The following is a 26669-nucleotide window of genomic DNA, read 5'->3' on the forward strand; positions in this document are numbered from 1 at the left end:
GCCCCCCCCCCCCGTGGGGATATTTGGGGACGTGGGAGGGTCGGGGCAGTCCTGAGGGAGGGGTTGAGGTCGCTGCTGGGTGGTTGAGTGTGCACAATGTCAGGAGGGCTAAGGATGGAGATCCTGTACAGGACTTGAGAAACAAGCATCCAGGGCTTATTTAAGGAAGGAACCTAATGGAAAGTGGAGAGTGAAGGGCTTAACCAAACTCTTGCCAGTTTTGCCACAGGGCTATGGCTTTGAACTTGAGATATGCCTCTCCTTCTTTGGAGATGCTTTTGTGTTGTTTTGGATTCTGTTACTTTACCATTGAACTAGGGAGCTGGGGTAGAAAGGAAATACTCAGGGTGCGCTTAGGTCCTGCTAGGGTAGGATTGCAAAGTGGTCGTGATGCCACAGCTACAGGATGGAGTGTCCTGTGAAGCCTCTCTATGTGGCCTTACTTCCAGCTTCCAGGGGGGAAAAGAAACCTCCAAGGGCTGCCAGTGTGGTACCTGGGGCTGTCTTCCCTGTGCAGCAGCTGTGTGTGACACAATAAGAGGACGGATGTGACATGCTATTCCTAAGCAGGAGTCTAGGTTGGCTTCTCTGGGGACTAGCTGTATCATCATCCCAAGACCCACAAAGTGGCCACCCATGTGACCAGGCTGACCCACTTTCACAAAGCTTGTCTCCGATCCCATCTCCAGGAGAAGAGCTTCTGCTCTGAACACATTTCATGGGGCTCTGCAGCTCCATGCTTCTTGGAGGGGCCCCCATGGCTCACAGCCATTACTATATGTGGTTATCTGGTGCACTTAATCCAATTCAGTCATCAAGAGCGACTGTATATATACTCGGCTGGTTGCCAGCACACAATTCTATTCAGTGATGTTGACAGCTGTGTCTCCATAGTATTTATTATGAACGGTAAGCATTGTGTGAAGTGCAGACAGTATGGCAGCTGGAGTTTAGTGTCAACTACTTCCTGAGAGCATACTGTGGACACTGCTGGTCATTGGTCCTTGTCTGGGAAATCACAGAGGTGGGAAGGAGGACTCTTGGGAGAGAGGGAGAGTCTCCTGTATCTCAGTTTAAGGAGTCCTGGGGAAGCCTCACTGTTCTGGGTTTACAAGGAGTGTCTGTTGGGGCTTCCGGGGCTAAGCCTAGGGATTGTGGTTGGTCATTGTGGTTTTGACGTGGCAGAATCTGTTCAGGCTAAGCATTCTCTGGGGTCCTTACTGATTCAAACCGCCATGCTTGCCTTCATAAATGAGGCCAGGGCTGCACTACAACTGTGATTCAGCCTGCTCTGCACTGGCCAGGTAGGGCATGAGGGATTTAGGAGCTGAGACTTGGGATCAGTGGCTGCAGGGTAGCTAAGCTGTGGTAAGGGGATGCTGGGTCTCAATGTGAGTGACTGTATCCTGAGTGCTGCTTTCAGAGTGATGCTCAGGACTCCTGGCTTCACCCAGACCTCAGCTTCCCAGTTTGTTTTCAGTTCCCTGAAAGACTCAGTGTCCTAAACCCAAGCATACCCCTCGAACCTTTTCTGAATGCTGCTTAAATGCTTCTTAGGCAGTTGACACCCAAGGCTCTGCCCTACCTCTGCTTGTCATAGGGTAAAGAAGGACAGTGCTTCCTGCAGGGTAGGGCCATTGTAGGTGAGTCACCTCAGCTGGACCCAGTTTGGCTGGACTCCCAGGTTATGTTCCTGCGTCAGTCCTAGGGAAGTCCTGGGCCCAGCACCCTTTCCTGAACCTCTCTTTTTCCCTCCTACCTAACCCCCCCAACCCGCTCTTCTTCTGCCTCCAACTGCATTTTCTTTCCATGATGAGGCCTGCTGTTCCATAAATGGGTATGCACGTAGAAAAAATGTGGCTTGTGTGAACTTAAAGCATAATAATAAATACCAGATGGTGGTGGTACATACGTACCTTTAGTCCCAGCACTTAGGAGACAGAGGTAAGCGAATCTCTTGAGTTTAAGGCCAGCCTGGACTACAGAGAAAGTTTCAAAACAGCTGGGAGAAGAGAAACTCTGTCTCAAAAATCCAAATAATAATAATGATGATGATACCACCAATGTGTATTCCCACTCTGCCAAGCCCAGTCACCACACATGGCAAATTGGAAGCCCCATGTTTTCCCTGTGAGGGTTCTGTTTTGTGAACAGCCACACATAGGTCCATCTCATAGCTCTACCATTCTCTGATGGGGTCTTGGGTTGGGTTCTGGGTCCCGGGAGGCCTGTTAAGGGACTTCAGAGTCATTACTGTCCAGGAATTCAGCCCCTCCCTGGGCCTAGGCTATAGAAAGAGTCTCTGTCAGACAAGACACTCTAGAATCCAGATGAAAACTTCCTACCTAGAGGGGGATGAGGATGCAGATGCAGGAGGGCTTGGCAGAATGAGGTTGAGCAGGGCAGGTTCTATATGGTATTGGGCATAGGCAGTTAGGCCTATCCCATGGTGTGTGTGTGGTGGTTAGATAGGCCTTGCTCAGGAGAGTCACAGAGCCTTAAAGCAAGCATTCTGCAAATGGCAGAAATAGCCAATTGTCTTTAATGTGGACTGAGATCACCTGAGACTTTGGGGATGGCCCTGACCATGTGTTTCATACTTGAGCCACCTTTGTTGACCTCTCCCAGGGATCAGTGATAGTTCCTACACCTGCCTGGTGTCACTCACTCTAGGCCACAAACGACTTGGGTCATTCTGGCCTGTCTAGCCTCAGCTGCCTCACAAAAGCTTCTGTGGTTGGCTTGGAAGTTTCTGGAAAGAACATGCTCTAGACTATAGGACAAGAAAAGACCTCTATCTGGTCTTCTCTTGGAGTGAGGAATGTCCTGCTGCTGGGAAGTTTCCCCACCAAGATGGTAACTGAACCACAGGCCCCCATCTGCCAGTGGGCAGATTCTGCAGAATATTGTGTCTTCTGGCCTCCCTCATCTGACACTTTCCTTGGCCATATGCCCAGTTTATGCTCAGCCAGAATCAGTGAGGTCTTCACCTGGGAGATTTCCATAGGGGATCTCTCCAGCAAGCGGGGTTGTCTCTCAAAAGAAACTACTTTGAAGTGATCTGGACAACACACCTCTGCCCCCAGAAAGTTGGAGAGTGTTACAGAGAACAACTCCCACCCCACCACATACTATTGAAGAGTGGGCTGCTGCCTAGCACCCTTCACCCTGAGTACATTCCTGTCTGTTATTTCCTATGAAGCAGGGGCTTTTTCTTGCACTCAGAATCAAAAACACTATCAGCATTGCTCCCACCATTCCTCAAGACCCTTGGGTTTTTGGTGTCCGGGCCTTGGGCCACTATCATGGGGCTCTGGGGCTCTTCAGTTCTCCATCTTCTGTGGCCTGACTCTTGGGAAGAACTCAGATGCCCCTTTGAGGTAGGCAATGCATCCTCTGGAATCTCGCAGAAGGGCCACTCTATTACCATGGCCTGCCTGGGGTGCTGCTTCTGTCCATCCCATTGTGTAGAGTATTTGCTCTGAAAACAACGCAGCATAGTTCTGTTCAGATGGCCGTAGCTTCACAGCAGATTACCCTGATCACAGCACTCAGAGTACTCCTGCCTGTGCAGGCTTCAAGAGGGGGAAAGGGATAGCTTACAACCTCTCATGAAGTACAGTCAAGTGTCAGCCAGGGCTGGTGGCCCATGTAGCAGAGGACCTGAGTTCCCTGCCGATGGGTCTCAGCCGAGAATAGCTCATCATGTGGTCTCACCCAGGACGGTAATGCTTGAGAGAAATGGGGTGTGATGGGGGATGATAAGACTCAGATGCACAGAGACAGTTCTGGAAAGGAAGAAATATAAAGGGTGAGTGAGACCCTTCTCACCTCCCAACCTGATTCCCTGTCCCTCTTGGCCTCACGTGTGGTCTGCAAACTGCTTTTGCAGCGTGTGTGCTAGGATTTAAAGTGTCACCGCATTGCCGCTCATTCCGGCGTTCTGGTGGTCAGATGTTCTGGATTTGCCCAGTACCAGCTCCCATGCCATTTTGCACGTCCCTGTCCTTCCCTGAGCATGTCCAGGCAGTTCTGGCTTATCTTCCTTGTTCTCCTGCCCAGCTCTGAGCCATTGAGCCAGTGGCAGCTCTGGTTTCCGGTGGCCTCTCAGGATTGTGGATGTTTCAGCACCCTTAGGTTACACACAGCTCGTGGGGACAAGTTATCTGCATATTCACATACAAGTGCCATCCATGTGCCTCTGGGTTCATGACTATTTTTGGACAGCTCAGGGACCCAGCAGTACCATGGGTCCATTCCACAGCCAAGGCCAGCCTAGTCTACATAGCAAGTTCCATGCTAGTAGGGATGCAGACTGAAACTTGGCCTTTCAAAAAAAAAATCTGTTATTTCTTTCTTTTATTTTTAGATTATGTGTATTGGGGTTGGGGTAATGGGGGTGGAAATATGCACAGTTGTGCAGTGCCCACGGAGAAGAGGGTGTGGGATTCCCTGGATTTAGAATTACTGGTGGTTGTGAGCTACCTATCATGGGTGCAGGGGACAGAACTCTGGTCTTCTTAACCACTGAGCTTTTCTTTTTATAGCATCCCCACTAAGTCTTCCTAGAAACATGGTCTTCATGGTTCTTAATCCCAGCTTTTTGTGAGTTCCAGTCAGCTCCTGCAGTTCAACCATAGTAGGGGTCTGTCTCAGGAAAGGGCTTTGCCATAGATATTCCTAGTGAGCTTACTGTGTTTCCCTGGAGACGGTGAAATGCTGCTGATAAAGGGAGTTTAGGATTTTGTCAGGCCCACATGTTCCCCATGCTTCTTTCCAATGAAATGGGTCTCCTTCCCAGATGGTCAGGGTTTACAAGATCATTGAATACCTGCTGGGCATGAGCTGCCATCCCACAAACCGGAGTCTATAAACTTCAAAGAGTGTTGAAGGTCCTGAGGTGACTAAGGCGACTGAGGACTGTGGTAGGGGTGATCTTAAGCAGTGGGATGTGCATGATTGTGTAAGTGATACAGGATGGCTGATCCCCAAGACACTTGACCATGTGTCTGCCTTCGCAGATCGATTCTGGGTTTTTCCATGAGAGTGATGTGAAGATTGTGGCCAAGTCCATCCGTGACCGGGTAGCACTAATTCAGTGGCGTCGTGAGAGGATCTGGCCTGCACTGCAGTCTCAGGAGCCAAAGGATTCAGGCAGCCCTGACAAGGCCAGAGGTCTGCCAGCACCCCTGCAGGTCCAGGTGACCTACCACGCACAGAGTGGGCAGCCTGGACAGCCAGAACCTGAGGAGCCTGAGGCCGACCAGCATCTCCTGCCCCCTACCTTGCCAGCTAGCGTTACCTCCTTAGCCTGTGAGTATATGGAATGGGATCACCATGGTCAACTGTGTTCTTTCTCCCATCCCTACCAGCATCGCCAGTTTTAGGGCAAAGCAAAACAGAGTCCTCATCTTTTATTACAACACTCTGTGAGAAAGGCAGGTACCCAGTGAGCTCCTGCCTGTCCTCAGGTGGCTGGGTTGTTGCTTCCAGCTGTAAGTGGTTCCCTGAAGCTTTGGCTGGGCTTTGGTCTCCTGTTCCAGGCTCAATTCCTGCTAGTCACCTTGTGCCAGGGCACATGGTGATCTTTTAAGAGAGCTTGTCCTGGGGTAATAGGGGCTAACAGATGGCCCCCGGGTGCTAGGACACATGGGTCCTGATTCCTTGGCCACTCCAGGCTTGTTCCCCCTGCCTGTCCTGCAGGGTGTGGATGATTGTTTCAGGAAAAGGATTGGGCTTTCCCTACATTCCCCCAGTGACTTGTGACCAGAGGGTTAAGGAATGCTGGAGTCTGGCTTCCCAGGTCAGATGTCCTTGATCTAGTAGGGTCTGAGGGAACCATTTCCACCTGTGAATCTGTGGAGTGGCAGCTGGTTCTTTATTTTCTCTTAGGGGAGCAGTCCTGGCCTTGTACAAGGATACAAAGGCCAAGGGAAGTACCATTGCCCAGTCTTTGGGGTGGGGAGATGACTGTGCCGTGGACCAAGTGGTAGCTGTCTTGGCTTGGAGTGTTTATCACCAGGATTGTCCATCTCTGTTCATGTTCTCAGTAGAAACCTCGGAGAGCATTTGTCCACTTTCAAGGAGCCGTTTCTCTTGAGGTGGATTGGATGCAGTCACCGGAGACTGAGAGGATCCAGTTAGTTTCAGGATAGGCAGCCAGTGTCTTTTTTTTTTTTTTGCCTTCTATGTCTGAAACTTCAGCAGTGAGTTGAAGCAGGAAACATGGCTTTGCCCACTCTGTGAACCAGCCTGGAATAGATCAGCAGAGCCCAGGGAACAACCCAGACCAATATTTGAGGCTGTTCATGTGGAACTGAGGCACTGTTTATTTAATATGCAGCCCCCTTCGTCCAGGACTCAAATAGCGTCCAAGGAGACTACTTACATGCAAATGAGTGGGCCTCACTTTGAAGTCCCTTGCCCACTGTTTGCCTCACCCCACGCTGAGCTCTGCATGCTGTACTTCCAAGAGATCCAGGGACAATGTCCCGATTGTGGTCAGATGCTGAAGGTCATGGTGACCCAATATGAAAAAATCCCATGGAGATGGAGAGTAGGCGACGAGTTCATGACAAGCGTAGGAGTTCAGTGCCAGCAGATCCCCTTCCTGTGTGACTTGGGACACCGAGCTGCTAAGCGCTGAGACCATGGCTTTTCAAAGGGATTCTGCTCACTCACTGTATGTTCTTTAAGATAGATGATACAATCATATTTTTCAGAATTTTAAACCCCTAAGGGTGTCCAGGAAAATCACTTGTCTTCCCAGAGGCAACAGATGTTGCCAAGTCTTTTAACTGTCCTTTCAGAGATGGTCTATATGTATCACGCACACATACATGCAGGCACATAACATATATGTATAGATGCATACCCAGTATGCATACCCTTATATGAGAGAATCCATGGATGTAAAGTCACATACATATATCATATGTCATACTTACTCCTGTACCCACATGAACATATGTATACACCTTCATACATGCATACACCTCCACACATGGTACTACATATATGGACTTGTATGCATGAATATACCACTGGCTGGTGGTAATACCTGCTGTTAATCTCAGTACTCAGAAGGTAGAGGCAGCCAGATCTCTGAGTTTGAGGACAGCCTGGTCTACAAAGTGAGTTCCAGGACAGCCAGGGCTACACAGACAAACTCTGTCTCTAAAAGCCAAATATATTGTCTCTAAAAACCATATATTCATATATGCCTGCATATAAGAGCAATGGACAGCACCCTCAAATGCCCTTCCGTACTCTGTCTGGGCTTTTTTTTTTTTTTTTTTTTTTTGTCTTCATTTTCTCACCTGGCTGTGAGAGTTCTACAGTGGCTGACCATTCTCTGCCTCGTAGCTGGTAAGGACTCCAGATAACGTATTGCTTGCACAGGATCATAGAGCACACACTTGTGTTGAGCAATACCCCACATCAGCTTTTCCGATTCTTCACCAGCAGTCCCGCCTGACCTGAGCAGCTGGCTTCTGTTGAAGACCAAGACAACACAACTAAATGTGTGCAGGGAGGGTGGTAAACCAAGCAAAACTGTCATTAAACATGTAATCTATACAAGCCACTTGCAATATTTAAAGTGTCACACACATGGCTGGAGCTGTACCTCTTGAATCTTGTTAGTGTGAGGGCCACCTTCTTCCCTACCTCCCTCTCCCCTCCTTCACTGCCTATCTAGGTAGAAGTGGATGCCTTAATGAGAAGTTGGCTCATTTTAGAACCAAAGCTGCTTGTGTAATTGGTTTTGCCCAATTAAACCTCAGCATTCCTTGTCTTCTTGGGTGAAGATCACTCTTTGGAAAGATTGTTAGTGCAGAACCAACAGGACTTCCCCCTCACTTGGCTTGAATTACCAGTGGACAGAGTACTCACTCTGAAACACAGCCCCCTGTGAAAATAGCTTGGTGTTTTGACGGCAAGTTGTAAAGCCTGTGGCTTTTGGAATCCATAAGCCATAACCTCAAAGTGCTGTTTCAGATGGGTTTCCGGTTTTCATTCTTCACTGGCTGACCATATGGGCAGGCTGCCTTGCCAAGTACCATCATCAGAGCAGGGCACCCTCAACACCTGCATACCAGAGTGGTCAGGAATGACAGGGCTTGCGTCTGGTGGGCTAGCAAACCTGGCATCAGACCATGTTGGGATGACAGGTGTAGCTCCCTGTGCTCCTGAAAACAGCCCAGCTAGTCTTGCAGAAGGAATTTAAGAACAAGCCACTATACTTGCCTGTATTGCCAGGGACATGGCATTTGGAGGTGTCCATACTAAGTCATACCTTTGTTCTCCCCAGCGGACAGCACCTTTGACAGTGGCCAGGGCTCTACTGTGTACTCGGACTCCCAGAGCAGCCAGCAGAGCATGGTGCTCAGCTCCCTCGTGGACACAGCTCCAACCCCAGCCTCATGTGTATGCAGCCCCCCTGTGAGTGAGGGACCTGGCTTGACCCACAGCCTGCCTACACTAGGGGCCTTCCAACAGCCGGCCACTGTGGTAAGTTGAGAACCATCCTTGCTCTTTCTTCTTGGCCTCTTGTCTAGGCGGTGTTAAGTATAGTCAGGGTTAGAGTGGCCTATCATCAGTCCCCAGCCACATCTCCTTGGGGGAACTTGAGGATGCAGCCCACGGAGGGCCATCTTTGCTGGGAGCTGCAGAACTGTAGGCTGAGGAGCCTTAGATATGAAGAACTCCTGGATAAGGAGTGTGGAGAGTCTGGGAATAGAGTATTGTTGGGGAACTATGATAGGACCAAGCAGCCATATCCTAGATTGTCACCAATACCACTCAGGTGCATGATGCTGGCACACTGTCTAGTCTAATCCAGGGCTGACAGGAGTGTATCACTTGTGATAATGGAGCTTTGAAGTTCTTTCATTTTATCATCATCATCATTATTATTATTTTGGCCTTTTGAGACAGGGTTTCCCTATGTAGCCCTGGCTGTCCTGGAACTCACTCGGTAGACCAGATCCACCTGTCTCTGCCTCCCAAGTGCTGGGATTAAAGGTGTGCACCACCACCAGCTGGAGCTTTGGATTTTCACCACTGCCCAGCCTGCTAAGGAATATTCAAGACTCCCTGACATAACTCCCTCAGGTAGTGGCAGCTGTTACAAGTCAGGAGGGTGAAAGTGGGGTTGAAGCAAGGAGGCATTTTCTGTATTTGTAGAAGGCGAGAGAGGATGTGAGAACTCCTGGTAGGCAATGAGATCTGGGAAGTAGATCATGAGGGAGGGGGTCAGACAGAGCCTTTATTTTATTTTGCATTTGTGTTTGTGGTGTGTGGCGCCTGCACACACCCTTGCATGTACACGTAGAGACCAGTGACCCATGTCAGGAGTCTGTACCATATTTTTTTCAGGCAGAGTCTTCCACTAAATTTGGAGCTCCCTGGTTGGCCAATAGGCCTCTAGGGTCCTCCCTGTCCCTTGCCTCCCACCAGTGAGAGTAAGGTGTGCTCTGGATTCAAACTCAAGTCCTTGGCAAGCCCTGTGACTTTTGCCTTTTCTCCAAACATGGAAGAAAATGCTTGCTTCACGTTCCTCAGTGTTCAGCCTGAGAATTTGCCTATGACCTGGGTGGCACAGCTGAGTCCCCAGAAGGCAATTTAGGGCCAAGGGTGGGCTGTATCTTCCCTCGTCCCATCACTCGAGAGCTTCCCCCACCATGTTGGTAGCCTTTGTCACAGTCCTGGGCTGCTGTGGTGGCTTCTTGGCACTGGCTCAACTCTACTGTATGGCCTTTGTCCTCTGAACACACAGGTTTTTTTCCCAGCGTGTACATTGAGTCGAGCAGTCAGAAAGGCCCAGCAAGCCTTTAGGAAAAGCGATTGATACTAAATTGTGTCTGCCTCGGCTTCCCTGAGCCCCAGGATTCGCTGCGATGTGCACATTGGCAATTTTATTCATTTAACAAAATACAATGAGGTTTGGTTTTAAGCAGCCAGAAGACCTCATATAAAAGTACTTGCTGCTCCAGAGGCTTGTTCCTACAAGGTCGCTCAGCTGGGGCTGAGCCAAAATGTCTTGCCTGCCTCTCTCATACCTTCCATCACGGTTAGGGTTGCCCTGGACCTCACCAGGCCCCTTCTGTTCTATGGGTCTTCATTGAGCCAATCGGTGTTACCCTCCACGTGTAAATCAGGAGACTGGGCAGAGAGACAGTTGTAGACTCAGGGCCAGAGCACTTTGTCCTCCTTCCCTCCCTCCTGACATAAAGATGACGTAGGCAGAAAGGATGGCTGTGTTGGGGACGGTACATCCTGACCTCTTGGTGTTTCCTGAAGAAGGCTCCTGTGGTGATGTGCCTCTGGGATTCAGTGGCAAAAACACACAGGAAAGAGGAGAAGGGGGAAGGAGAGGATGAAATGGAAGGCCACCAGAGGTAAAGGGTCACTAGTCCCTGCCTTTGCTTCTGAGCCACATACAGTGGCCCCATCTGTCCTGGCCTGGTCTAGTTGGGGCCAACTCACCTGTGTTAGGTAAATCCCACTTTGAGACTTGATCCCAAATACACCTACTCTCCCACATTCTTGCCTAAAGTACCAGGAAAGGAAATCCTGCTCCTCTGCCCCCACCCACACCCCAGCAATGTTCTAGAGAAGTCTGCGGAGAGCGGTGCACATCAGTCCCTCCTCTGAACCCTGAACTTGTGTTCAGAGATGCTCCCTCACAGCCTGTCCACTGCCAACACCCTTGCTGTTCTAAAGTAAACCCTGCATGGATTATAAGTATTGCAAACTCTGTCTCTGCACAGTGAAGATACTTAGAGCCAAATATAGTAATACAGGACTGCAGAGGACCTGGTTTGATTCCCAGCACTCACATGGTGGCTTACAATCATCCGTAACTCTAGTACCATGGGATCTGATGTCTGCTTCTGGCTTCTTCAGGTACCGGGCATGCATGAGATGTACAGACATACACCCAGGCAAAACACATGCACCAGTGCCCTCTCTGTGTGTGGCCCTGTTTCTACCCCCTACTGGCTAAGTCTCAGAGGCCCTTTCCTTGCCAAGGTCTTCACTGTGCTAGCTTTGTTCCCATTTGTGTGCTGGTACCTTCCCAGTAACTACAGGCTACATGTTTGTATCCCTCCACAACATGAACTATCCACATCAATTCATCCTCTTTGTCTGAATCATGTCTGTAATAAGCTGTCCACAGCCTATATCCTATGGTGCTGGAAAACCTCTGTGGTGATCTTTTTACAAGGTTGTGTAATACTTCATGGGGCTTATGTTCTAGAACATCCATGGCTGGGAACCGTGGCCAGAAGTGGCTTTTTGGTATTATTGATGGCGTTGTAGGGCCACCACACCTGGCTTCTGCTGAGTCACCTTCCTCAGTACAATGTTCCTGGTGGGGAGGGGGCTGGGCACAGGGATAAGAAGGGCCAAGGATAGCCACTGAATGTATCTTCTACATCCTCTGCAGCCTGGCCTGTCTGTGGGCCCTGTGCCACCTCCTGCCCGCCCTCCACTTCTTCAGCAGCATTTTCCAGAGCCTTCCATGAGCTTCACCCCTGTGCTGCCACCACCCAGCACCCCTGTGCCCACAGGCCCAAGCCAGCCAGCACCCCCAGTCCAGCAGGCAAGTGTGGCTTCATTTTATCTCCTTAAATTGTCCCCTTATGAGGGAGGTCTGTAGTTTGTATCATAAGGCCTACTCATGGAAGACTACCTACCCGTAATGTTTTTAGAAGCCAGCTCCAGATTACCAGGAGTTTGGAGATCTTTGTGTGTTTGTGTGAGCTGTATATGGATGTATGTTGTGAATGTAATTCACTGTGTGTGGGGAGGTGAAAACATACAGTCTTGAAGTAATTCAGGTGTATATATGCAAGCGATGTGGCCCTGTATGTGTGTGAATCTGAGTGTGTATGTGGGGAGTGTATATGTAGGTGAGCAAGAGTGAACATGAACACGCATGTGCCAGCATGTAATATATGAGAGGCATTAGATTTCTTCTGTGTCTGAGCATAAGGCTTCTTTTTCTTCCTCCAGCCTCTTCCAATGGCCCAACCACCTACTCTGCCACAGCTCCTGGCCCCACAGCCCATGGGCACTGTCCAGCCAGTTCCCTCTCATTTGCCTCCATACCTGGCTCCAACTTCCCAGGTAGTGGCTCCTGCTCAGCTGAAGCCTCTCCAGATGCCACAGCCACCTCTGCAACCTCTTACTCAAGTCCCTCCGCAGGTACCTCTGGCCCATAGTCTGCTCACCTTGGGTGGGGTACCAACCAGGCCAGGGGCTTCTGGCTAGGGAGGTAGATTTAGCAGCATGGTATCGTATCCTGTGTATTGTATGTCTCATGCTTCAAGACACCAGTGACACCAGAGCAGGGCAGGGCCCAAGCCTAGCCTCTTTTGTCTAGTTTAACCTCTCTCCCAGGCTGAGATCCCTCTGGGTGTGAGTGGTGTGTATGGGGGTTAATGAGTGAGTGAGGCAACTGTCATCACATTATGACTGAATTGCTAACCAGGATGGGAAAGGACTTGTCCAAGCCAAGGACAAGGCTCTCCTTGTGGCAACTGGGTTAGCCTAGAAAAACATCTGCTTGCTTTGAATAACTGTCCTGCAGGGCTCTGAGAAGCCAGCTGAGGGTGACTCCTTAGAGGTGAGTTTGTCAATGCAGCACAGAGGATTTGTGTGTGTGTGTGTGTGTGTGTGTGTGTGTGTGTGTGTGTGTGTGTACGAGCGCACCCTCATAATTGCACAGAGGTGTAGTTAACATGATACTTGTGAGCAAGCAGACAAAGTACTACTTAGGGGAATAGATATGGAAGCCAAAGTGTTTAACCCTCCAGGTCAGGCACTACCTGATAAGGAGAGAGCAAACAGAGGGTTCTGGACTGTATGCTGTTGAAAAGCCAAATGCTACAAGGAGTGGCATTGTCTTACCTATCAAAGAAGGTTCTGCTGAGAACCCTCCCAGGGGCTGGTTTCCATGGAGTTCACAGGATGAGACTTCAGGCTGATGAGAAACTTGGTGACTGGGCCCAGTAGTCTTGACAGTCTTGGTCTTTCCAAATGAAAAATACTCTGAAGCTCCAGCGCCCTGAGGTCATTCTCTGATTCCATATGAGAACAGTCCTGACTCCTTGGAAGCCACCAGTCAGTCCGTTGGAGATTTGGACACACCGACCCCTCCACACTGATGCCAGGGATGTATCCAGCAGGCGGGTCTCCTGTTCTGCTTGAATGTGTTTATAATGCTTTACAGCAACTTACTAGGAACTGATTCATCACCAGCAGCTGTTTGGGAGGCTGAGCCACTTCCCACAGATGCTGCGCACCCCGGATGGCAGCTTGACTAACGTGCTGCTATACTTTTTTCAGATGCCTCAAATGCCTGTGGTTCCCCCCATCACCCCCTTAGCAGGACTCGACGGCCTCCCTCAGACCCTCACTGACCTGCCAGCTGCAAACGTGGCCCCTGCGCCACCACCTCAGTATTTCTCACCTGCTGTGATCTTGCCAAGCCTCACGACACCCCTGCCCACATCACCGGCCCTGCCTCTGCAGGCTGTCAAGCTGCCTCATCCCCCTGGAGCACCCCTGGCTGTGCCCTGTCAGACCATTGTGCCAAATGCACCAGCTGCTATCCCCCTGTTGGCCGTGGCCCCGCAGGGTGTGGCTGCACTGTCCATCCATCCAGCAGTGGCCCAGATCCCAGCTCAGCCTGTGTACCCAGCAGCCTTCCCACAGATGGTACCTGGAGACATCCCTCCCTCACCCCACCACACGGTGCAGAGCTTACGGGCCACCCCTCCACAGCTGGCCTCACCTGTGCCTCCTCAGCCTGTCCAGCCCAGTGTCGTTCATCTACCTGAGCAGGCTGCTCCAACTGCTGCCTCAGGGACCCAGGTAATCCACTGGGGGTGGGTTTACCACTCAGTGCCTGGAGATCCTTGGGGCCAGGTTCAAGATTCATTAAGGCCATGGCTCCTGTTTGTACCTAGACTCAAAGGCATGGAGGACCAGGCAGGAAGGCAGTTCTGTCCTGTGCTTTCTTTATTGTTTTTAGGATTTATTTAGTTTTATGTGTATAAATGTCTTGCCTACATGTGTGTAATGTTCTATCTGTGTACCTGCCTGGGGTTGGCCCAGGGTGTCAGATTCCCTGGAACTGGAATTATTGATGTTTGTACCATGTAGGTGCTAGGGAATTGAACTCGGGTCTTGTGCAAGAGAAACGAATGCTCTTAACTGTAAACCATCTTTAGTCCCCGAGTTAGCCTTTCTAATGAAGAGAGTGTTGGAGACAGAGACCTGAGCCAGTGTGGAACATCTGTTGCCTCCTCGGGAGCTGGGAGCATCGGGGCGGCTGATGTGTTCCACACTCCTTCCCTACCTCTGCTTTGTGACTGAGCATTCCCTCAGCCTCATGCCAGTGCAGGCAGTCCTGTTGGCCTGAAGTGACCCCTCTGTGGGTACCAGGACTTGTATGTACCCTAGGCTAACCCTTCCCAGACCACAGAGCAAGGTGGAATGCACATCCCCGCTTGAATAGAGAGGAAACAAAGCAGAGATCGGTAAAGGGGGGGGGGGGTCTAAGGATTCTGAGCAGTCAGGCGGAAGGTGATGTTCAACTGCCCTAGTGTCAGGTGGGGATTCATACAGTGCGCCAGGTTGACTATGAATGGATGCTGTGGTATGTAGAGACGTGTGCCTCGCTGCTAGAGGCCTGCCACGTAGCTTCACACACCTGCATAGGGCATTTATGGTTGACTTTCTGGTCTGGTCTGTTTAAACCCACGTGAGGGGAAGGGAAAGCAGACCTGACCCTCCCTCTGAATTCAGAGTCCATTCATTAGAAGCCTTCTATATTTAGATGTCTCCCACTGGGTACCTGATGTAGACACTCCCTCCACCTGGCAGCACCCCACCCCGATGCACACACACCTGAACAAATCCCCACCTGACACTCTCACCTGGGAGATTCTCCAAACATTAATCTTTGACAGCTCTGAGTCTGTGGCATGTCCCCTATTGTTTGGATCTCTGATGTGGACCAACACCTCCTTCTGGCTTTGCTGTGAAAGGTCCAGGGGGAACAGCCTGGGTCAGGTGCTACGTGGCTCGATTTTGTGCTGCTCACTCTGAGTGTGTATACAACCCCCTCAATTCCATGTCTCACTTTCTCATTTCTGGAGACATTTGTGCTTGGAGATGGGGGTGGGTGTAGTGTTCATTGGCCAGCAGAAAACATTTGTCTAGAAAAGCTAGTGGGAAGAAATTTGTTGGTCCTGTGTTCTCATTGAGCTAGCATGAAGTGTCAACAATGGCTGCTGAGCTCACTGAGGGCTGGAGTGAGGCTAAGCAGCACTTGTGGGTGCAGGAGAGCAGGGTCTGGCACTGTCTCTGCATTCTGGGCCCTTTGTTCTCCTGCTGACATTTCTGGTTGCTACAGATTGGTGGGTTATTCATTGACTAATAGAGCCTCTAGAGGTCTATTTTACTTTTAATCTTTAAAAAAGATTTATTTTTAATTATGTGCCTGGGTATGTTCATATATACAAGCGGAGGTGTCCACAGAGGCATTGGATCTCTATAGAGCTGGAGTTACAGGTTTTTGTGAGTTGCCCAACATGAATAGTGGAAAACAAACTTGGGTCTTCTGCAAGAGCAGTCCAGTATGTGCTCAATCATTGAGCTATTGCTTCAGGCATATTTTTTTTCTTTTAAATATCATATATTTATTTAATAGGAAGAGTTGTTCATGTGTGCCACAGTACACATGTAGAGGTCATAGGACAACTTGCAGAAGTTGATTTTCTCTTCCTACCATGTGGGTCCCAGGAATCAAACTCAGGTCATCAGGTTTGATGGCAACCCACTGAGCCATCTTGCTGACTGTCTTAGTTAAGGTTACATTGCTATGGCAAAACACTGTTACTAAAGGCAGCCTGAGGAGGAAAGGGTTTGTTTGCCATATGCTTACGCACATGTCACTTCCAGTTTCATCACAGGAGAAAGTCAGGACAGGAACCTGAAGGCAGGAGCTGATGCAGAAGGCATGGAGGGGTGCTGCTTACTGGCTTGCTTGGCACCTGGACTTGCTCAACCTGCTTTCTTACAGAACCCAGAACCACCAGGGATGGCACTGCCCACAAAGGCTGGGCCTTTCCCCATTGATCTCTAATTTAAAAAAAAAAAAAAAAGATCTACAGGCTTGCCTCCAGCCTGAGGAGGCATTTCCTCAACTGAGGCTCTCTCCTCTCTGATGACTCTCGATTATGTCAAGTTGACCTAAAACTATCCAGGACACTGACCCCCTTTTAAATTGTTTTAAAGTTACGTTTAACTTTTAGAAGTTTATTGATGAGCTGGCCTGGCTGCGCTCAGACATCCCTTTCAGCAGAGGGAGTATGTGTCCAGGCAGGAAGTGGCCTCAGACCCTGCAGGTGTTACTAACCAAGTATAGGTCTAAGGGGATGTTGCTTGCTGTTCCTTTTCCTGAGAGAAAGTGACTGAATGTCCAACCTCTCAGCCCACCCAGGGCTGTGGACGGTCTGTTCTCACACTGAAATCTATAGACTCTTCTTTCTCTCTTTCTTACTTTTCACTCCCAAAGAGCTGTTTGAGAGACACACCCACAGGGCAGGAGAGAAGGAGGTAATTAGCCAGCATTCCACATCACCTGAGAGATGTGAGCATTTGAGGACTCTCAGAATTCACCCATCACTAGGAACAGCTACCCCATGCTCTGAACTTAGGTCAAAGGCTACAGGAGCAAGACCGTTAATATCCCAGGGAAACCGCCAGAGCCCAGCTTAGATACTAAATGTGTTACCTTCTGACTCTTCATCTGGGCTTATCCTGAAGTTCTTCTGCCAAACCCGCGTTCCAGATGTGCTTTAAGACAAGGGTTGCTTTTGGGGAACATGTGGATAGGAAAGCGTCATTCCTTCATCCTTCCTAATGTGTGCTCACTGATGTAGCTAGACACAGCCTCTGCCACTGCCCCCTGGCACCCAGCCTGTGGTTTTATCCCTTGTGCCCCCCAGGTCCTGCTGGGCCACCCTCCTTCGTATGCCGCGGATGTTGCTGCTCCAGTCTCTGCTGTATCCCTGCCGCCTGCTGTCCTTTCCCCTCCTCTGCCAGATGCTCTGCTGCCTGCTGTCCCTGAGCTCCTGCCCAAGCTCCCCAGCTCCCTGGCTCCTACAGTGGTCGCAGCCTCTCAGAGTGTGCCCGCACAGACCTCTACACTCCTCCCGCCAACAAACACGCCTCTGCCCACTGGGCCTACAGTTGCTGGCCCCTGCCCTGCTGTCCAGCTGATGGTGGAAGTGGCTCAAGAGGTGTGTGCCCTTGTTCCCTGCTCCAGCCACCTGAGGTCTCAGCCCTCAAGGTGAGGGAAGCTGGCAGGAGGCACAGTGTGCTCTGGAGCAGATACTCCAAGCTGCTTTGCCTCTTGCTCTGCACTGGCCCACATTAGGAGGACGAGCATGAATTTCAGAAATGGGTTTTCCTCAGAGAGTGTGCGCGGGTTGCCGAGGGCTTTCACAAACCCTGTCTGTCCTTTTTAGGGAATGATCAAAGTAGGTTAGCAATTTGTGGAAGGAAGCAACCCTGGGTTTCAAGAATCTGCTTGCCTCTAAGCCTTTTAAGATTACCCTTGCCACACACTGGGCTCTGTGTGGAGAGAGCCTCAGAGGTGGTGGGGAGGCAGCTGCATGCTGTGGCTCGCCTCACCACTGAGGAGAGGCAGATCAGCACAATGTAACCCTGTTCTCTTTACTTTGTTCTTATTTTAGGAGCAGGTCTCACAAGACAAACCCCCTGGCCCCCCACAGAGCTGTGAGAGGTACCTCTCTGCCTTGCCCTCAGGATGGGTGGGAGATGCAGGCTCAGGAGCCAGCTTGGCCCAGCCTAGTACTGCTTGGTACTTTCATTCAGATCCTGCCCTACTTTGACATTATCAGGATTTTTCACAGACTTTGCACACCCACATCCCTTTTCCAAATCTGACCCGGAGTGGTTCAGGGCCCGTCTTTTTGGTCTCTGTCAATCCAGGATGGATCCTGGTTGCTGTCCCCTCTGCTAGGTTATGGACCCTGGCACTAGACCTTGTCAGTCCAGGTTGAGCTCTGGCTGTTGTTGGTCCCTGCTGAGCTGTGGGTCTTGGCACTAGTCCTTGTGCTGAGGACATTCCAAAGGGGAAGGTCGTGGGCAGAGTTTTGGTACTCTATGGTATGCCTAGGCCCAGATGTGCACGTTTCTCCTTCTATGATCTGGGGTGGCAGCGCTGGTCTTATCGAGGTGGCTGTAGGAGGTAGATGGGATCCCACCATCTCAGGAAACTGGATGTGGTGCATGCAGGAAGCTCAGCAAACTCCACAGTCCTCACAATAGCCTAGAGTGTCCGAGGTCTTGTTTGCTCAGACAGGGAAAGAGAAGCATGCAGACCCACTTCACAGGCAAAAGGCCTAGAGAACCATCCAGTCATCACTGGGAAGCTAGCGCTTTCCCCTCCCCACCCCTGCCCCTGGGTGGTACAGGATGGGTACTGGAGGGAGAGAGGCTGGGTACCATCTCTGCAGGCTACAACTCTAGGTACTTAAGGCTTTAAAGCTCCAAGGCTGGACTGATTTGATTTTCTGGTAATCCATGGTAATATTCTTGGTTTCCCCTCAGCTTTGGAGGTTCTGATGTCACCTCTGGAAGAGATCTGAGTGACAGCTGTGAAGGCACCTTTGGAGCAGGCAGGCTGGAGGGAAGGGCTGCCCGGAAACACCACCGTAGGTCTACTCGTGCACGCTCCCGGCAGGAGAGGGCCAGCCGGCCCCGGCTCACTATCCTGAATGTGAGTGGCTGCTGTCTGGGGCACGTGGGTGTGAAGTCCTCTGCAATCTGATCATGACTTCCCTGCAGGTGTGTAACACGGGGGACAAGATGGTGGAGTGTCAGCTGGAAACACATAACCATAAGATGGTGACCTTCAAGTTTGACCTTGACGGGGACGCTCCAGATGAGATTGCCACATACATGGTAAGGCTTGGTCAGGGTCAGGCTGCGGCTGCCTCCTTTAAGGTCCTTAAACTCTTGTAAGAATTAAAAAATTGAATTCAGCCCTGCATGGAGGTGTTTGGATGGCCTTCAGATTGGGCACAAAACTTAGCAACTGTCCCCAAGAGCTGTGGCTATCCAGGGAGAGCACTAGCTTCCTGCAGGTGGTTTTTGGGTTCTTCCACAGACTACTCCTAAGTAAGGACAGTTCAGGTGCAAAGCACCTGCACAGTTCTCAATCTAAACTGCATCTGTTTTGGTCTCATGTTTCCCCTGGATACTCTGACTCTCCTCTCATTCTATTGCTTTTTCCTCCTGTGAACTCCATAAAGGATTGAGACACACATTTTTCAAGCCAAGTTATCTAAAAGCTCTCCCCACCAAGCACTATGTAAATGTGCAGACAGCCTAGCCGCCTATGCTTCCTGATGGCCCTCTGCCCTGCTCCCTGCCCCGGCTTCGGGGTCAGAGGCATCAGGAGGGTCCAGTGGAAGCACAGGTGTAGAGGGTGGAATGGGGTGCGGTGGGAGTTAACTTGTCTCACTGCTGAGACAAAACACCTGACAGAAGCAAGGAAGGAAGTGTTTAATTTAGCTCACGGCTAGGGAAGGTCTTGCCAACAGGAGTGTGAGATGGCTTGTCCCCTTGCACCCACAGTCAGGAAACAGAGAGATGAATGCTAGTACCCATGAATGCTGGTACTCAGCCAGCTTTCTCCTTTGTATTCAGCCCAGCAGTGCAGTCCACATTAGGGTGGGCCTTCCCACCTCAATGAACCTAAGGTAGGAAGTCCATTATAAACATGCCCAGAGCTTTGTGTCCTGGGTGATTCCAGGTTCTTTGACTTGACACTTAATATTATTTATCGCAGGTGTTAGAGCAGCTTGGCCTCATCTGGGACCATCTTGCCACGTATGGGATGCTCCATTTCTAGGGCCATGGGCTTATTACCCTGGCCGACCATTGTGAAGAGGAAACCAGATGTTTGAATTAGCTTGGTTTTGGTTTCAGTTTCTACTTGGACCCTGAAATTTTATGTTTTCCTCTGTTTTATTTTTAAATGTGTTTTTGATCTCATTAATTTCATTTTAAGAAGAAAGGACATATTCCTATCAGGAAGCCATAGGGGGCTTTTGTTTAGTTTTGTCAGATTTACAACACGCCATATGTTCTTGCATGCTTCAGCCTGTGTCACCGTCTGGGTGCTCTTGATAGCAGCCACCACACTCTACACTGAGGCAGCTCTGCACTTAGAGGCTGCAAGCAACACTTGTAGCTAAGGAGGACAGGCTCAGCCTCATCTGGGGGAGTAGTGGCACTCTGGGGGTATTGTCTAGGTGACTGGAAGAATACTGCTCTTCAGCTATCTTGTAGGAGCCCACAGAGGATTGATGATCCAGGCATGTGAGGCTACACACTTGTATGAATGGGAAGAATGGTTAGAAAGAGCAGGTACTGGAGACCCCTAGGAAAAAAGACAGTTGGTGTCTCTCCTTGGAGTTCTTTGTACAGGGAAAGATAAAATCAGGCTGAATCTGCCCAAAGCAGCCAGGACACAATAGGCCCAAGGTCACCCATGGGAGCATTGAGGGCAGTGACTGTGTCCTGGTGAGCCTAGCCCAGAGGCCTTGATATCCAGGCCATGGTATTAGCTTTCTAGTTACCCCCACATTCCAGGCCTGAGCTGTTTTGTTGTCCCTACTTTTGGGTGAGGAATGGAAGACAGTCAATTCTATAAGAACTCCTTGACCATGAGGAGGCAGCCAATATAGGCATTATAGAACCATGGGTTCCTTGACTCAGACCTGGCCTGCCAAGAGGACAGTATCTGATATAAGTAGATGCTGGAAAGCCCTGTGCTTGACACCAAGGTCAAAAGACCATTAGCTGGAGAGATTGGGGTTTAGCTCTTGCTCCAGGAAAGCTGTGCCACATGAGACCATCTGGTTGTGTGGGATAAGGTTTTTTAGCCTCAACTGCATTCCTATGTCTCTGGAGCCATCAACTTTCTCTCCTTGGCTGTTCAGACCCAACCAGGGGACATGCCCTTTGTCTTATCTTCCTTTGATACCTAGGGCAGGATAGAGGTATGTGTATCCTGATAGAGTTCCCAAACAGCCATAGTCTATGAAGGTAGTCACCTGCAGTCCCATGTGTCTTTATAGGTAGAGCATGACTTCATCCTTCCCGCTGAGCGAGAGACATTCATCGAGCAGATGAAGGATGTCATGGACAAGGCAGAAGACATGCTCAGTGAGGACACGGATGCTGATCATGGCTCGGATACAGGGACCAGCCCTCTTCACCTGGGTACCTGTGGTCTGGCCACGGGGGAGGTGAGAGCCCAGGTCCCCAGGGCATGCTGGTGGATGCAGCAGGCAAGAGGCTCCGAAAAAAAGCTCTCAGTGAGCAAGGCTTCTGACCCACAATCCCTTTCCCTCATGCAGGAGAATGGACAGTCCCAAGCCAATGCCCCTGTCTATCAGCAGAACGGTAAGTCTGTCTCTTGCAGCTGTACCTGGAAGAGTAATCAGCCTTAGGGAAGAACCATTTCCCTGCATCCTCTGATCTAAAGCAGGCATTTGACAGAAGTTCCCTAGCAGCACGGGCTTTGGCCACTGCCCCAGAAGAATTGTTGGAGTGGTAATGTTGGTCTCTCAGCTGGTAATGGCTACCCTGTCCCAGCAGCCGCTAACCTCTGGCCGCCATCACTTCCTTCAAAGCTGGTGCTATAGACACCCCAAGAACTGAATCAGGCTTTTCGGCATCTCTGGCAGGGTGCCCACCCTACACTCTTCTGGTTGAAAGGAGCTGATGGAAGCCCTTTCCCGAGGTCTCCTTATCAAGGGGCCTGTGGGAAGCCGTGGAGTAAAGCTGTTGAGGATTATAAGAGAGCTTGGGTCCCCACCCACTCTCTCGGGAGAAAACCCCACAGATGGAATGAGCTTCCTAGAGCTCCTCATAGGGTCGGGTACAGCCCCCTAGCCTAGAGGTGCCAGCTCCTTCTCTCAGCACTTCTTTATGCTCTGTTCCTCAGTCTTGCACACGGGGAAAAGGTGGTTTATCATCTGTCCAGTGGCTGAACACCCAGCAACAGACACTTCTGAATCATCACCCCCACTTCCTCTAAGCTCCTTGCAGCCAGAAGCCAGCCAAGGTAGGAGTACACAGAACCCAGACCCCTTCCATGGCAACCCAGGAGCTTCTGTCTGTGCAGCTCTGTACTAGGACTGTGAAAGGTGCTGCTGCTGCTGCTGCTGACCCATACTGTCACCCCAAAGCTCAGGAGAGCTTATAAGCCACATTACCATTTCTTCCTGATCTCTACAGTCTTCAGGGCAGCACTGGCTTGAGCTGTCTTTGTTATTTTTGTCACCTTCTGTATACCCATGGTGCACTTGCTCTCTGGATCTTGCTCTGCACGGGGAGGTGGGAATTCTGAGACTACTTAATTCTCAGTTGTCACATGGATGATGGTCCGTGCCATTTGTCTGTGCCTAAGACTGCCTGAAACCTATCCCCACAGATGTCTGTAAAGTTTTCCTTCAGCACCATTGGTTAAGTCTTTTATGTCTATGGTTTTAGAAGGCTGAACTAGCCATTGGAACAAACTTAAGCTTTAATTCCTCATCACTTGTCAAGAAAGCTGATCATTAAATAGCTTGGGTTTCCTTTATACTACACTCATGAAAAGGATGTGTCACTCAGTTTTATCTCTTTATTGTATGTTTCCAGTGAATTCCACTATACTTTTGGAGATTTGTTACCACAGGGAGACGGTCGTCTTAATAGTAAGGTTCTATGAAGGATGCATGGGGTAGACTCAGCCTCTCCTGAGAGGCCAGGGGCTGGTGACCTCATCTGAAGAGTGACTTTCACAATAAGGATCTCTTCACATAATCCATTTTCCTTGGCTTATACACACTCCCTGGTTTGAGGAAAGTTCTGTCACAATTCTAGCATGCCATAGGGTAGAAGGACTATGAAATGTCACCGTGTGGTATGACATTAACAGATAGTGAAGTAGTGCTAAAAAGCTACAGATAGCTTGTATATGGTGAGGGTCTGGGGTGGAAAAGTAGGTGACAGACATATTAATTTGAATTAACTATCTGCAGAGAAGGACCAAAGGACTTGATGAGTTCCGAAAGACACATGTCAGAGGCACTTGAAATCTTAAGACAGTGAAATTTTATCAGGTCCTAATTAGGGGTACAGAAACCAGATATAAGCCGAGTCTTTGCCCCTTTGCTACTGGGAGCATCTCCCATCCTACAGGAGTGTCTGAGCAAGGCTGCAGCTACTACACTGGAGAGAGAAGGGCTGTAAAGTCCAGGCATCTGGGTGTCCCTGCTGAAGCTATGTCAGAAAGGCTGAAAGAGGCAGGCCTGCAAAGAGGAACCCCGGTGCCTTAGGGGTAATCTATGGGGCAGGAGCCAGCTGAACCTTGAAGGGAGAGCTCTAGAGATATAGTAGTATCCTGAAACCTGCTGAATTCCTTAATCTCTCCACTGCCCGGCCCCACTTGGCACGGTCATAAAACTGGCTGGTTTCTGAGCAGTCTGGTTCAGAGCAGGAAGTCTAAGGGAACCAAGAGATATCACAAGGGCACAAAATGGGAGAAACTTGGAAGGTATTCTCATTAATCTGAAAGTCTTTGATGCATCCTCAGCTGGTATGTGTGTATGTATGTGTGTGTGTGTGTGTGTGTGTGTGTGTGTGTGCGCACACACTCGAGTGCTCTCACACATAGTGGCACCCTGATTAGCATGTACAACTGGGAACTAAACTAAAGAATAAACCCCATCCAGGTTCCTGACTGGCCTCTAAGTGACTGTATACCAGTTTCAAATAAATTAGTCCTGAAAAAAAAAAAGTATTCAAAATTGAACCAACTTGTAACCATGGCCCATAGAAGGCAGGCTGCAATTTTCAGGTAACTACTCCTGGTCATGTTGACTATCAGCTGAAGCAAAAATACCAGCATTCACCATAGCAGCCAAAATTTTTTTAAGTCTGATATGTCATTCAAGATATTGAAAACAGAACCCAAAGTAACTTGGCAACTAGAAACCTAGGAAATGTCAGCTTCCTGGAAAAAGCTAACCTGCTCATTAGCAAAATGACACAGATGTTGAATGATCTGGCAGCTCAAAGCAGTTGTTATAAATGTGGCTGAACCAACAGTCACAAACATTCTTGAAACAAATGTTAAGTCGAAGGTGTCAGGGGAAGAAAGATACAGAGAAGAAGAAAAAAATGCATGCAAGTTTTAACACTAAAAGTTGAAATATCCAACTTACGTAGCTGGAACACAGGGAAGGAAGTAGGGTAAAATGGGCAGAGGGTCAGGGGCCTGCCGAAACCCTAACATTGTGCTAGAGCTCAGAAGAAGATGTAGAGAAAGTAATGCTCAAAGCACCTCCAAGCTTTGCCAGAGGTGGAATCTTTAGGATATTTAGGAAACCAAGCAAATCCCAAGCTGGTGAGACTGGAGAAAACCATGCTGCACAGAATATCAGTCGGCTGGAAACTATAAAGCAAAAGCAGCCAGAAAAATGATGTCACCAAAAGGAAGGGGACTCTCACAGAGCTGCAGATCTCTCAGCGGAAGCCATAATGTCCAGAAGCAAGCTGATGACCAAGACCTCTGTCTTCAGAAAAAAAAATGTTTCTGAAAGAACCAAAATGGTGCCATTCTCAAAGATGCCTGAGAGAATTTGCTTCCAGAGCACCTACTCTGCCAGATTCAGGATCTTCTGACAGAAGGGAGATAACCCCAGACAGCACCACCATCAGGACATTGGAAGAACAACAGTTTGTGAGTGAGTGAGTGTGTGTGTGTGTGTGTGTGTGTGTGTGTGTGTGTGTGTGTGTGTGTGTGCACGAGAGCATGTACACATATTGGAGTCTGTGTTTGGGAGTGGTTATAACAGATCATTCTTCTTTTGAGTCATTGAAACGTGGCAGTTGAAATTTCAGGACCATAAAGCAGATGAGCTTTTCTGTGTAGATGCGGAACACAGCTATGAGAGGGCAGGCAGAGTAATCGTGTTTGTAAGGCTTCTGCATTCCAGTGAGAGTAACTCTGAATGGACCGTGTGTTCAGTGAAGCCTAAGAAGACTGGGAAGTTTAGTGTGTGCTTTGGAATTCCCAGAATAACCATTAAAAAACTGTTCAAAAAGATGTACTAAAATCATAATAAATAAGATCAAATAAAAAAAATCAAGTAATCCAAAAGGAAAGAGGAGAGAATTAAAAAAAAAAAAAAAAAAAAAAAAAAAAAAAAAAAAAAAAAACACCTTAGAGGAGAACATTTCCTAGAAAATAATGGAGTAAGAAACCTAACAACTTGAGCTAAATAGATATGTCTACTAGAAACTTAAATAGTTTATGTAGGTAAAAAGGTAGATGGGGCTGGAGAGAAAGCTCAGTGGTTAAGAGCATGTGCTGCCAGGGCCCATTGTGGTGGAGCACACTTTAATCCCAGAACTTGGAAGGCAGAGGCAGGTGAATTTCTACCAGTTCAAGATTAATCTGGTCTACAGAGCAAGTTCAGGACAGCCAGGGACTGTTTACATGGAGAAACTCTGTCTCGAAAAAGAAAAAACAAACAAAGAAAAACAAAACAAAAAACCAGAACACTTGCTACTCTTGCAGAGGACCCAGGCTTGGTCCCCAGCAACCACACAGTGGCTCACAGCTGAGATGACTCAGTGGATAAATGTGCTTGCCCTTCAAGCCCTATGACCCAAGTTAGAATCTACACCCTCATGGTGGAAAGAGAGAAGCAACTTCTGCAAGATTTCCTCTGACCGCCACAGTTGTACCATGGTATGTGTGCATGCTAGCACACAGATGTAAAAACAAAACAAAGACAAAAGACAGAAAATACTGACAGGAATGTGGAGCAATGGGGAACCATCTGTACAGTTGGTGAGAAGGTAAATTAGTACCGATGTTATAGGAAGCCACATGTAGTTTCTTCAAGAAGTCAAAGCAGAACTGTTACATCATTTAGAGCTGCTCTCCCATGTTCATGCAACATCATTGGCCATAGTCAAAGACACTGAAACAAATGGAATGTTAACAGGATGTTGAATAGGGAGAACATGTGTATATCTAGTAGACTACTACTGAGCCATTTAAAAGGAAATCCAGCCATTGGTAACAGCATATCCCTGGGGGTGTTATGGTGAATGAAAGAACCCATTCACAAAAGCACAAATAGAATGCCACTGTACTTTAGAGGTGTCTGAATAGTCAGAGCTCAGAGTGGTGACTGACAGGACAGACAGTGGTTATGCAGGTTTCATTCAGTTATGCAACCTCATACCATGCTGTGTATTTGAGGATTTAAAAGGGTTGACTTCATATTAACTGTTTACACGATCAGAAGTCAGACCTTTCCCACTCCCCAAAGGAGGAAGGAAGGGGGCTCATGAGCATTAACAGATTTCCATAGGAGGGACACCGTTCCCCACCTTGAAGGTTCTCTGTGGCCCACCACATCTTTGGGTATGTACCTTGCTGAACAAGAGCACCTGTGAACCACCCCCCATGAATAGAACATTTCAAGCCATATAAGCAAGTATACTGTTTAGAAGACATGCCAGTGCCATCAGTACCACAGGAGGGA

General features: G+C 49.1%; 1 protein-coding gene across 9 annotated transcripts in view; it reads left to right on the top strand.

The window, feature by feature from the left end:
* WNK2 (WNK lysine deficient protein kinase 2) overlaps window positions 1-26669 on the top strand; it is a 102028-nt gene that overhangs the window by 52767 nt on the left and 22592 nt on the right. For 7 of the 9 annotated variants that reach the window (XM_080929444.1, XM_080929447.1, XM_080929439.1 and 4 more), the window contains exons 8-19: window positions 5022-5313; window positions 8312-8511; window positions 11453-11608; window positions 12022-12213; window positions 13357-13884; window positions 17028-17321; window positions 17778-17827; window positions 18658-18826; window positions 18895-19011; window positions 21195-21365; window positions 21477-21522; window positions 22067-22186. In XM_080929444.1, the coding sequence (XP_080785570.1) occupies window positions 5022-5313; window positions 8312-8511; window positions 11453-11608; window positions 12022-12213; window positions 13357-13884; window positions 17028-17321; window positions 17778-17827; window positions 18658-18826; window positions 18895-19011; window positions 21195-21365; window positions 21477-21522; window positions 22067-22186 (2335 nt within the window). The remainder of the gene's footprint in view (window positions 1-5021; window positions 5314-8311; window positions 8512-11452; window positions 11609-12021; window positions 12214-13356; window positions 13885-17027; window positions 17322-17777; window positions 17828-18657; window positions 18827-18894; window positions 19012-21194; window positions 21366-21476; window positions 21523-22066; window positions 22187-26669) is intronic. The other 2 variants (XM_080929441.1, XM_080929446.1) reach the window with 2 other exon arrangements.

This window comes from Micromys minutus (assembly GCF_963924665.1).
Source record: "Micromys minutus genome assembly, chromosome: 1".
Lineage (NCBI taxonomy): Eukaryota > Metazoa > Chordata > Mammalia > Rodentia > Muridae > Micromys > Micromys minutus.